The sequence below is a fragment of the Lampris incognitus genome, chromosome 16, assembly GCF_029633865.1.
Source record: "Lampris incognitus isolate fLamInc1 chromosome 16, fLamInc1.hap2, whole genome shotgun sequence".
NCBI classification, from domain to species: domain Eukaryota; kingdom Metazoa; phylum Chordata; class Actinopteri; order Lampriformes; family Lampridae; genus Lampris; species Lampris incognitus.
In genome coordinates, this window is record NC_079226.1 from 45,923,676 (window position 1) to 45,936,827 (window position 13,152).

At 44.7% G+C, this 13,152-nt stretch overlaps 1 protein-coding gene across 1 annotated transcript in view; it reads left to right on the plus strand.

Annotated features, from left to right (window-relative positions):
* adck1 (aarF domain containing kinase 1) overlaps window positions 1–13,152 on the plus strand; it is a 162,761-nt gene that overhangs the window by 109,516 nt on the left and 40,093 nt on the right. Inside the window, exon 7 of the mRNA XM_056296407.1 lies at window positions 2,244–2,393. Coding sequence (XP_056152382.1) covers window positions 2,244–2,393 — 150 coding nt within the window. The remainder of the gene's footprint in view (window positions 1–2,243; window positions 2,394–13,152) is intronic.

Below are 13,152 nucleotides of genomic sequence, written 5' to 3' on the forward strand. Positions count from 1 at the left end.
TGTAGCTACGTCACTGTCTGTAGTCCACTGTCATACTGTAGCTATGTCACTTAAATCCACTGCAATCCACTGTCATACTGTAGCTATGTTTCTGTAGTCCACCGTAGTCCCTGGTCATACTGTAGCTATATGTCGCCATAATCCACTGTAGTCCACTGTCATACTGTAGCTACGTCACTGTAGTCCACTTTCATACTGTAGCTACGTCACTGTAGTCCACTGTAATCCACTGTCATACTGTAGCTATGTCACTGTAGTCCACTTAAATTCACTGTAATCCACGGTCATAATGTAACTACGTTGCTGTAGTCCACTGTCATACTGGAGCTATGTTGCTGTAGTCCACTGTCATACTGTAATGATGTTGATGTAGTCCACTGTAGTCCCTGGTCATACTTTAGCTACATCGCCATATTCCACTGTAGTCCACATTCATACTATAGCTATGTCACTGTAGTCCACTGTAGTCCATTGTTATACTATAGCTATGTCACTGTAGTCCACTGTAATCCACTGTCATACTGTAGCTATGTCACTGTATTCTACATAAATCAACTGCAATCCACTGTCATAATGTAACTATGTTGCTGTAGTCCCCTGTCATACTGTAGCTACGTTGCTGTAGTCCACTGTAGTTCACTATCATACTGTAGCTGCGTTGCTGTAGTCTAATGTCATACTGTAGCTACATCACTGTAGCCCACTGTAGTCCAATGTAGTCCACTGTCATACTGTAACTATGTTGCTGTAGTCCACTGTAGTCCACTTTCATACTGTAGCTACGTCACTGTCTGTAGTCCACTGTCATACTGTAGCTATGTCACTTAAATCCACTGCAATCCACTGTCATACTGTAGCTATGTTTCTGTAGTCCACCGTAGTCCCTGGTCATACTGTAGCTATATGTCGCCATAATCCACTGTAGTCCACTGTCATACTGTAGCTACGTCACTGTAGTCCACTTTCATACTGTAGCTACGTCACTGTAGTCCACTGTAATCCACTGTCATACTGTAGCTATGTCACTGTAGTCCACTTAAATTCACTGTAATCCACGGTCATAATGTAACTACGTTGCTGTAGTCCACTGTCATACTGGAGCTATGTTGCTGTAGTCCACTGTCATACTGTAATGATGTTGCTGTAGTCCACTGTAGTTCACTGTCATACTGTAGCTACGTAGCTGTAGTCCACTGTAGCCCACTGTCATGCTGTAGTTACATCACTGTAGTCCACTGTAGTCCACTGTCATACTGTAGCTACATCACTTTAGTCTGCTGTAGTCCACTGTCATACTGTAGCTGCATTGCTGTAGTCTACTGTAGTCCACTGTCAAAATGTAGCTAAGTCACTGTCGTCCACTGCAGTCCACTGTCATACTGTAGCTACGTTGCTGTAGTCCACTGTCATACTGTAACTATGTTGCTGTAGTCCACTGTAGTTCACTGTCATACTGTAGCTACGTAGCTGTAGTCCACTGTACCCCACTATCATACTGTAGTTACATCACTGTAGTCCACTGTCATACTGTAGCTACATCACTTTAGTCTGCTGTAGTCCACTGTCATACTGTAGCTACATTGCTGTAGTCTACTTTAGTCCACTGTTATAATGTAGCTATGTCACTGTCGTCCACTGTAGTCCACTGTCATACTGTAGCTACATTGCTGCAGTCCACTATAGTCCACTGTCATACTGTAGCTACATCACTTTAGTCCACTGTTGTCCACTATCATACTGTAGCTACATTGCTGTAGTCCACTGTAGTCCACTGTCATACTGTAGCTACATCACTTTAGTCCACTGTTGTCCACTATCATACTGTAGCTACATTGCTGTAGTCCACTGTAGTCCACTGTCGTACTGTAGCTATGTCGCTGTAGTCCACTGTAGTCCACTGTCGTACTGTAGCTATGTCGCTGTAGTCCACTGTAGCCGTGCTGAAATATTAATGCAAGTTTTTCTTTTTTTTCTGATGTGCAATTCTGTTTTCATTATTAATATTCTAAAAGGTGCTGTAATACATTGTGAAAAGCTCTTCCTACTTTTTATTGAACCTCTTCACAGTAATGGCCTTCTTAAGAAATAAAAATGACTACATTTAGTGTTTTTAATGCATTCTAAACAAACATACTTATACATATTTTTGTAAATGTTGGATGTACATTGTCCTGTTGTCCTCTGAAGATACTGTATAGACCTCCATATGGATATCCGTCATTTCTGCTTCATTTCCCTGACAGATCTCAGAGAACCTTGGCAAAATGTACAGCGAGATGATCTTTGTGCATGGCTTTGTCCACTGCGACCCCCACCCAGGCAACGTGCTCGTCAGCAAGTGTCCCTGCAGTAAGAAAACGGAGATTGTGCTGCTGGATCATGGCCTCTATCAGGTGTGGAATCAACACAGTCCAGGTCGGCTCCTCGTCACACCGCTCAGAGAAGCCACATTCATTTGTTCTGAAAGTGCAGGCCATGTTTCCTCCCCTCAGCTGAGAGCTGGGGTTCATACAAAGTGTGTGCAGACAGTGAAGATGTACACACAGGTCAAATGGAGATACTATACATGCATAAACACACACACACACACACACACACACACACACACACACACACACACACACACACACACACACACACACACACACACACACACACACACACACAGCTGTTAGTCCAGCAGGGCACTAAAAGCTTTTTGATAAACACTTGTTTTGATGTTTTCCTTAATATAACACACACATTCATCCATGTACAGCTGTTTTTCTCACAGACAGTTGTACACACACACCCATTGATTATAAATACACACACACACACACACACACACACACACATGCTTTCTGATAAATATTCTCTCCGAGCCAATGAATAAATAAATAAATGGTTCTGTGTCAGTTGGCAGCTTGTAAAACAATGTATAAGAATGCACATCAATGCCTATTTTATTATTCACATGTACAGTAATTAGCTTTATTGATGATCCCTTTTCATCACTTTCAACAGTAATGATACATACTTTACACTCAGGAAGACGTTTTTGTTGTACGTCTCATGAATTTTTTGAGCCCTTCTCTGTTTCTACTTGGCCGATCCATTCAACGTTTTTTTTTTTGTAATTCTATTGTTTTTTCCAGATGTTGCTCCAGAAGTTCTCGACTTCATCAATTTTAGGGGGTTCTTTGACTTCAACGGACCTTTTACCTAGTTCTCTATATAATTTCTTTGCATTTTCTTTGTAAGTTTTGTTCTAGTGGAAGAACTTTTGTCTCTCATCGAACCTTTTCACTTGTTGGGCTTTTGCTTGTAGTTGTTGTTTCAATTTTTCAATGGCTGTTAGTATTTCCTCCTTATGTTTGATGTTGTCTTTCCTGATTAGTGTTCTTTTTTCGTTTTTCTTTGACTGGTTTCTTGTTTTTAATCTCATGTCTCCCCTAATTTTGCGTATTTCACTTTCAATTTTCTTTTTCCATTTTGGTTGGTTATCTTTTCTTCGTCAGTTCTTCCTCTTTTGTTTGATGCCCCGTGATTCAGTGATGGCAGAGGCAGTTGCATAGACAAGGTGGTTAATGTCTGTGAGGGACAGCACTTCTGGAAGTTGGTCTTTCATATGGTTGATGGCTTTGTTTGCCGTTTCTATGGCTGATTTTGAGTGCTGATTGATTTTTATCTTTGGACTTGGTGGTCTCTGGCCTATTGGGGTTTCTTTGGCTATTTCGTATTTTCTAAGGATGCTTTCTTTCATTGCGCTCACATTCTCATCTTCTTCATTTGTTCGGTGGTTTTTGGTCACCTGGCTTATCAGTTCTCTCATTGTTGTGATTCTTATCTACATTTTGCTCCTCTGGATCTGTGTTTGTATCCCTCTCATCAGGTTTTACATTCTCATCTCCCTGCTTTACTCCTGCTTGGATGGCTTGCAGCTCCATTTCAGTTAGTCTATTCTTATTGACGATATCACGGTGGACATTTGCAAGTTTGTTGGCATCTAGATTTAGCCTGTTTGTGGGGTTATTGGCACACCAGATGTCATAGGTGCTTTCAATTACAGATGTTTTGGGGTTGAAGGAAGCAGTGTAGAAGGCTTCCATGACTTCTTTGTACTCTTCCCTAGACCATTTCTGTCAACTGGCTTTAGTGGGATTTTGAGATGGTGCAACATGAGGGCCTCTTTGAGAAATGTCCTCGGTGTGGTGATCCCCTGGTGCATTTTGGGTAGAGTTTGTTCCAGTAGCACACTTTTCGATCTCAGCCTGGTTCCTCACTGACGACCGCGTTCCTTGGTAACCCGAGCGATGACCGATGCGGTATGAATATCTGGCAATACGAGTTTCCATAATAAGAGTTTTAGTGAACTTTAGGTTGCACAACCACCAGTATTTTTTCAAGATACCAGCTCTAGGAGAGTTACTGACCAAGGTTAAAGAGCCTCTTCTGCCCATGAGGCAGGCTAACCTCCGCCAGATGCCAACCCGGTACTTGAGAGCCTTTCGGCTTTTGTTTTTGTCAGAGCCCCTTTGGCCGCTTGTATTGCTGGCTTGCCATACTTGTGTTGCCCGGTCCGTGCCATGTGGACGAGGGGTTGAACTTCTACGGAACTTGTTATTATTATTATTATTATTATTATTGTTGTTGTTGTTGTTGTTATATTTCTACTTCAATACTTATTGAGGATATTTAAAGCAAAAATATTTTGTAATTTACCTATAATCCTGTTTCTATGGTTACACTACTCATTACTAGGAAGAAAAACTTCATGTATTACTGAGGAATAGATCACCCCCCCCCACACACACACACACACACTTTCCCCTTCAACTGTTTTCCTCCACATTATAATTCTAAAAAAAAAAAATTGCTGATGCCAGATCAGTTAGGTCAGTTAGATCCAGTTCAGTTAGATTCAGATCAGTTTGATCCAGATCAGTTCGATCCAGATCAGTTAGGTCAGTTAGATCAGTTAGATTCAGATCAGTTAGATCCAGATCATTTGGATCAGTTCCATCAAGCTCAGTTAGATCCAGATCAGTTAGATCGGTTAGATCCAGATTAGTTAGATCCAGATCAGTAAGGTCTCAGGGAATATGGCAGTGTGTTGTAGTGGCCTGATGTGCCAACACAGCTCTCAGCTTGGTGTTATGTTTGTGCTACGAGGTGGTAAGAGACAGACAGCAGAACTAAGGACCCACCCAAATCTTTCAGCTCTTCTTTTAGACCCTAGATGAAAAGGCTTTGCTTCAAATTGATGTTGTAAACAAATTCCATTCTCCATTATGATTTTTAGTGTCATTCCATCAACTATGTTGATGAAAGGCACCATTTGCATAATGCAGTTGGGTTTAGATGTTCATGTGTATATCATGTACTAGGCTGTTTCACAGGCATATCACAGGGTGGGGCTGTGTGCTCTCCTCCTGCTGGTCGCCACACAGAGAGCCATCTTTCCCTGCTGCACACAGCACGACTGGGCTCACTGTTGGGTCCAGCACACACCTGACTAGGTTTTTGGGGAAATTGCAGAGGACAGATAGTACTGTTCCTTGTGTAATTTTGTTGGATTTTTTTGGGGGTTAGGAAAACTACATTTTTGAAAACTTCAAAGAATAAGAAATCAGAAAATGCATGATTCCATTTTCCCATAAGCCAACATGGCGGCCATCTGGGATTTTTAAAAATGGCGACCTTCAAACACTAATTTCTCAATATCTCGCATCCTAGATTACATAGAATCAAGATTCCATTCCAGTAGTGAAATATACATTTTGGGGGGCAAGGAATCCAATGGTGTTAATTATAAATATATATATAGACAGTCAATGATATATATTTTTGGTGGCTATCTTACATTTTTAATACGCATAGCAGAATTTATTTTGCGATAAACATGATCTGGGAGATAATAATATTGAGGGGACTATCTTCCAAAACAGGAAAACATATTTCAGAGTTTGACACCTTCGGAAGTAGCAGGAATGTGGAGACAGACGACTTCTCTCTTTGACTACATAAACGCGTGTGTCATTTATTAACACAAACACAAGCTAGCAATTTCTGTAGACCAGTCTACACATCTCCATCCTCACTGTCATCATACTGTCGCTAAAACGTTATATTCCGAGAGTCCTCGTCATTTCGGCAGTCAGTGCTACACTGGCATAGCTCTGTGCAGGGTAGCTCCACAAAACTGCATGAGCATCTGTGCAAAGAACAGTCGCTTTTGCATTGACATCTAACCATCGCAATGATAGCCTCTGGTGCTGGGAGGGACTCATTTGTGTGTGGCTTCAGCTGGCCATCCCCATCCTTGAAGTAGCCATTCTTTAGTGGATCAAGGTACTGCTGCTGAGTGATGTGTGCCTGACTTCACACTCTGGCCTGGATATGGGCTCTTAGGACATGCTGCTTGAGAGCACCAAGTGTGGGTGGAAGCTTTTCACTTCTGCCATGTGCTTGCAGAAAAGATGCCATCTCAGTTCAGGGATGTTGTCGATTTGAATCCTCTTCGGTAAGTATGCAGTGCATACAAAACTAGCTAATGTAGATAGCAGATCCTATGTCACTTCGCTGGTTTGAGGAAGCATCTGCAGGGCCTTGAGGACATGATCATCTGCTTTGAGGTACATGTTCAGCCAGGTAGCTTTGCCTATTCTAGAAAACCGCCGAGTGTTGTCTGCTCCTGTAAAGGCATGAAATGCCGGCAAAACTTTTGATCGATCTGCACCCAGAACTTTCCATATTGGTTTCACTTCCAAAATCCCAGATGCCATTGAAACACAAGTATTTTTCAGCAGGATTTCATAATTTTGCTACAACCAGCACCAGTACATCTGTGTCTGGGGAGAAGAACATGAGCTGTGCATCGGAGGGGTTGCGACGTGAAGCCAGAACTGCATGGTGGATCAACAAGGTGTCTGCTTCTTCATGACTGTTGCTTCCAAAGTGCAACTGACTGTTGCTCTTGGTGTGTCCTGCAGCAGAAGCAATGACAAGAGTTAGGGCATCTTTGCTGTATTCAATGGTCTTTGATGCCAGGTAGTCAGATCAGCCTTTGTTTTATCATGAGAAAATAAGCGGCTCATTTGAATGTTCTTGATGTTCGTGTCATCTCCGATTGGGTATTGGATTGGATCCTTTCCTTGTCTTCTTTTCTCCATTGTGAAGTGCTTCAATGAATCAGCCTTGTAGGTATCAAACACCAGAATCACCTCATCATAGTCTCTAGTTAGAGACATCAGTCTGCTGTAGACCCATTCACTTACATTTTTGACTGTGACTACTGTTGCTGGCTTCTTTGTCAGCTTTTGGACAACAACCATGCCATCCACTAGTGCAATTTTGCGACTAGCATGACCATCTTGATTCGAGCCCAGCGTTTCAGTGTCCACTGGAGCTTCACCTGCAGCTTGTGGTTGGTCCTGATCTGCTGTGTCTTCTTTTGGCTCGATGGTGTTTTAAGCCCCCAACGTACTCTTCAAGGCAGCGCTGCATGGAAGGCACTCCCCGCCCCCTACAGTTTCAGCCAATCACAGCACTGGCGCTAACCCTAACCCTAACCCTAACCAGTGCTGTGATTGGATGAAACTGTTGGGGGCGGGGAGTGCCTTCCATGCAGTGCTGCCTGGAAGAGTACGTTGGGGGCTTAAAACACCATCAAAGCTTCTTTTGCCAGCTTTTCAAGGAGGTGGATCAACTTTGACTTTTCAGTGCATGGCAGTATATCCCCATTAGGGGCAAAGAGTGCTCTTGGTGTCTGTGTGAACTCGTAGTTGCCAATAGCCTGTTTCTGGTCAATGTGTCTGTTAGATCAGGCAAGCACCAGCTGTCTGCCATACAGATCTTTGGTCTCTATCAGATCTACAGTTTTGTCTCTGATTTTCACAGTGGACCTCTTGTTGCCAGACATGAACATTTTGTTGTTTTCCTTCTTCACTGGTGCCCAGAGGCGGATTTCTCCATTGATTCTCTCTGATACATAGTCTTCGCACAGTTTCTGCCGTGTCATTGATGTTCAAGATCTGAGGGACATATTCCTGTGGGACGTAGGCATGTGTGATAATGTTGTACAACTTCTCACCCTCGGCAGTAACTGGGTTGCCATGACTCAGTATGGCAGCCTTAATTTTGTCAATTGCCTCATGAGCTCTTCTGATGTCACTAGATCCTAGTCCAGGATGTTCTGTGTTCTTGCCAGCTGTTTCAATGCCAAACTGACCCTTGAACTCTCTTGACAGGCGTGACAGTTTGGGTATAGTCGTGAAGAATCTCTGCCTAGCATTGGCATTATTGGAGATTCCAATCAGTCCAGAGTGAACCTTCATCTGCTTGTTGAGATGTTCGCGTGCATGGTCTGCACCTATGGCCAAAATGGAATCTCATTTCTGGTGACTGACAGATTACCTGCTAAGCGTTCCTTCCAGGTCTCAGGATGATTGGTTCTGAGGTCATGCATATCAGCAATGTGTCTGGGCCAGAGTCGTTTGTATTTGATCCGGTTAAAAGCAAAGAACAACTTGCTGAGTGCTTCTGCAGCTTGCAGATGGAGTGCGAGATCAGCATTGTGAGATTCAGCCAAAAAGAACAGGACTGCCTCCACTCTGTGCAGATAGTTCATGGTGGATCTGAATATGGTGTGTTGGGCTTTCTGTGCTTCCCACTCTTTGAATGCTTTGATCACCTCAGCAGAAACCAAGGCTTCAAGGAGGGTAGCGTTGGCTTCCTTGGCATATTCAGCCTTTTCAGATTTGTCCTCCTCAGAGCAGACTGCTTCTACTTGTTCTGTTGTCTGCCTGCAAACGTTTTTCAGCTCTGGGTTCTCTCTGAAGAATTCCTCCAGTACCAGTTCACACAGAACTACATACATATGAGTGGATGTGGGCCCGGAGAGAACTCTTGTAGTGTATGCACTTGAGGATCTGCCTCGTTGTTGCTGCACTCTAGACATCAGCTTCTATTCAGGCATCATCTATGCCTGAATTCTCTATGGAGGATCCAAGAGGTGTCAGAGCAGCCATGACAATGTGTAATTTACCAAGTCTGGAGACAACTGTACGCTTCAAGTCAGGCCTGGCATCCAACTGCACAACCTTCTCATATAGGGCCATATCTAATGAGATGACAGTAGGGTGTTCGTCACCAACTGCCAGGTGCCTGAGCTCACTGGTCTGCCTAATCACAGTGAGAAAGGTTGACCATTCATGCGCCACCTCTGGAAGCAGTGGTAGAGATCCAATCTGAGTGACAGGCTCAGATTGAAATTTTCATATGAGCATGAAAATTTACTTTCATACCTCTAAAACTTATGGAGTGGTGCTGGCCTGCTGATCTCCCTGAAATGGAAATACTCTCTTGTTTCCATTCCACAATTTTCTCCACCCTCTTTTGAATTTCATGCTGTTACTGTCTTTTATCCAGTCGAACTCACCATCGTGGTCGTGTACCGCCCACCAGGCCCCCTTGGTGAGTTTCTGGAGGAGCTTGACACACTTGTCTCGCACTACCCTGTTGATGACTCTGCACTTATCCTTCTAGGTGACTTCAACATCCACACTAACAAGCTAGATCCTCTTCTCTCTTTCCCCTCCTCCTTTGACCTTCACCTCTCACCCTCTCCTCCTACCCACAATGCCGACAACCAGCTGGACCTTATCTTTACTAGACACTGTCCTATTTCCAGTCTCTCTGTTACTCCCCTCCAGCTCTCTGACCACTATTTCATGTCCTACTCTCTCTCCTTCTCTTCACCCCCCTCAGTCCCTTCCCCTACCCACATGGTTTCCACCCGTAGACACCTCCGCTCTCTCTCCACCACTGATTTTTCTTCCTCTGTTACCTCTATCCTCCCTACACCTGAATCTTTCTCTCTCCTACCCCCGGACACTGCTACTGATCTTCTTCTCTCTACCCTCTCCTCTTCTCTAGACAATCTCTGTCCCCTTACCTCCAGGCCTGCACGCCCAACTCCACCTGCTCCTTGGCTGACCAACTCAGTACGCACTGACAGACGGAGCCTGAGAGTGGCAGAGCGCAAATGGAGAAAAGGCAAACTCCCAGAGGACCTTCTCAACTTCCAGTCTCTTCTTTCCACTTTCTCCTCCTCCCTTTCTGCTGCTAAGGCTGTCTTCTATCACTCTAAAATCCTATCCTCTGCCTGTAATCCTAAGAAACTCTTTGAAACCTTCTCCAGACTTCTTCAACCCCCACCTCCTCCTCCTACTTCCTCCCTTCTCCCTGAGGACTTCGTGAACTTCGTTGACAAGAAGGTAAATGACATCAGATCCTCCTTTTCTCACCACCCAGTTAGTACTGTTTGCACTATCCCACCCTCTGCACCCTCATTCACCTCTCCACGTACCACCCTATCCCACCTCGCTCCCCTCTCCCCCGACGAGGTTCTAAACCTCACCACATCCAGTCGCCCCACCACATGCACCCTTGACCCGATCCCCTCCCCTTTTCTTCAGTCTATAGCACCTGAACTCCTTCCCTATCTAACCCACCTCATCAACACCTCCCTCCAGGCAGGATGCTTTCCATCTGCCTTCAAGACTGCTAGAGTCACCCCCCTTCTCAAGAAACCATCACTTAACCCCTCTGATGTCAAAAACTACAGACCAGTTTCCCTTCTACCCTTTCTATCCAAAACTTTCGAACGTGCTGTCTTTAACCAACTTTCTTTGTACCTCCACCAGAATAACCTCCTGGACCCCAACCAGTCTGGGTTCAGGGTGGGTCACTCGACAGAGACGGCCCTCCTTGCAGTGACAGAATCGCTGCACTCTGCGAGAGCAAATTCTCTCTCCTCTGTCCTGATACTCCTGGACCTGTCAGCTGCGTTCGACACAGTGAACCACCAGTTCCTCCTCTCTACCCTCGAGGGGCTGGGTGTCACAGGCTCTGCACTCTCAATGTTTGCAACCTACCTGACGTGTCGCTCCTACCAGGTGACATGGAGGGGCTCTGTGTCGGAGCCTCGCAGATTGACTACAGGTGTTCCACAGGGTTCGGTTCTGGGTCTTCTCCTTTTCTCCCTGTACACAACATCCCTGGGTTCTGTTATTCGCTCGCATGACTTCTCTTAACATTGTTATGCCGATGACACCCAGCTGATCTTGTCCTTTCCTCCCTCTGACACACAAGTAGAGACACGCATTGCTGCGTGCTTGACTGACATCTCGGAGTGGATGGCAACACACCACCTGAAGCTCAATCTGGACAAGACAGAGCTGATGTTCCTCCCGGGGAAAGGTTGCCCATACCGAGACCTGGCCATCACCATTGACAACACCGTGGTGACGCCAACTCGGACTGTGAGGAATCTGGGTGTGATCCTGGATGACCAACTGTCGTTTGCTGAAAATGTTGCATCGGTTGCTCGCTCCTGCAGATTTCTCCTCTATAACATCAGGAGGATTCGCCCATTCTTCACCGACAAAATGGCACAGGTGCTCATCCAAGCTCTGGTCATCTCGCGACTGGACTACGGCAACTTCCTCCTTGCTGGCGCCCCGGCGTCGGCCATCAAGCTTGTTCAGAAAGCTGCAGCTTGTCTGGTGTTCAACCGCCCTAAGTTCTCCCACACAACTCCCCTTCTCATGTCCCTACAGTGGCTCCCAGTAGCTGCTTGCATCCAGTTTAAGACTCTGGTGCTAGCCTACAGGGCAATGAAAGGAACAGCTTCTTCCTATCTCCAGGCCGTGGTCAAGCCCTACAGCCCCGCCCGACCACTTCGCTCTGCTGCCCTCGAGACGCCTGGTTGCCCCATCGCTCAGAGGCCCTTGCTGCCGATCGACCCGGTCACGGCTCTTTTCTGTCCTGGCCCCACAGTGGTGGAATGAACTCCCCACTGATGTCAGGACAGCGGAGTCGCTGCCCATCTTTCGGTGCAGGTTGAAAACTCACCTCTTTAAGAACTACTACCCTGTTACTTGTTCTTAGCACTTATTGTATTCACTCATTAAAAAAAAATCTCTTTCTTGCACTTTTACTTTAGCACTGGTTTTGCTCTTAGATGCTTGTTTAGATGCACTTATGACCTCTGATGACTAGTAGTTCTGATTTCCTATGTTAAATGCACTTATTGTAAGTCGCTTAGAATAAAAGCGTCGGCTAAATGACTGTAATGTAATGTTTTTCTCCATAAATGCAGCAGCACATGTCAAATGTGTCTTCTTGGTGGCGGTGGGGGGGTGTCTAACTGAGCATGTGCAGTATGAGTGTCATCGCATTTCTGTTTTTCCTCAAACTTTTGGCAATCTGATTCTGTTTTTTTTGTTTTTTTTGTTTCTATAGGCTATTTAAGTCAACTTGTTTTACGGTTTTATTCTCCTGTAGTTGAGAAGCCAGATTTCTGGGTTTTAACTATTATCATAAAATTGAGGATGTGTGGCATACATGGTTATGTGAAGTAATATACCTTACTATTGTAGCTATATACACCTTGAGTTAAGATAGCCACTTGGCTCAGGTTCCTATGTCACTTAGATGTCAGGATAAGGAGATAAGCGTATAAACTTCAGTTATGCACATTAAAAATCCAAGATGGTGACCTAAACTTGTGCCATTGTTCAGCTGTACCGATTTCTAGTTAGCATCATTGAATTTCCTACCCCCAAAAATGTAGGTTTAGCCACTGGTAATCTAGGAGGCGAGATATTGAGAAACAAGTGTTTGAAGGTCCCCATTTTTGAAAATCCAAGATGGCCACCATATTGGCTTCTGTTAAAATGGAATCATGCGCTTTCCGATTTGTTTTTCTATGAAGTTTTCAAAAATGTATAGTTTTCCAAATCCCCCCCAAAAAAATCCAACGAACTTCTATGTGTGGACATAGTGAGCCGCACTAAGAGAAAAATAGGCGGAGTTTTCAAAAATTAAAGCAGAACAAGTTCATCGTTATCTTTATTATATTTTTATTTTATATTTTATTTTGTATTATTCATATGTGGCTGCACGGTGGCGCAGTGGTTAGCGCGGTCACCTCACAGCAAGAAGGTCCTGGGTTCGACCCCGGGGTAGTTCAACATTGGGGGTCATCCCGGGTCGTCCTCTGTGTGGAGTTTGCATGTTCTCCCCGTGTCTGTGTGGGTTTCCTCCGGGTGCTCCAGTTTCTTCCCACAGTCCAAAGACATGTAGGTCAGGTGAATCGGCCATATT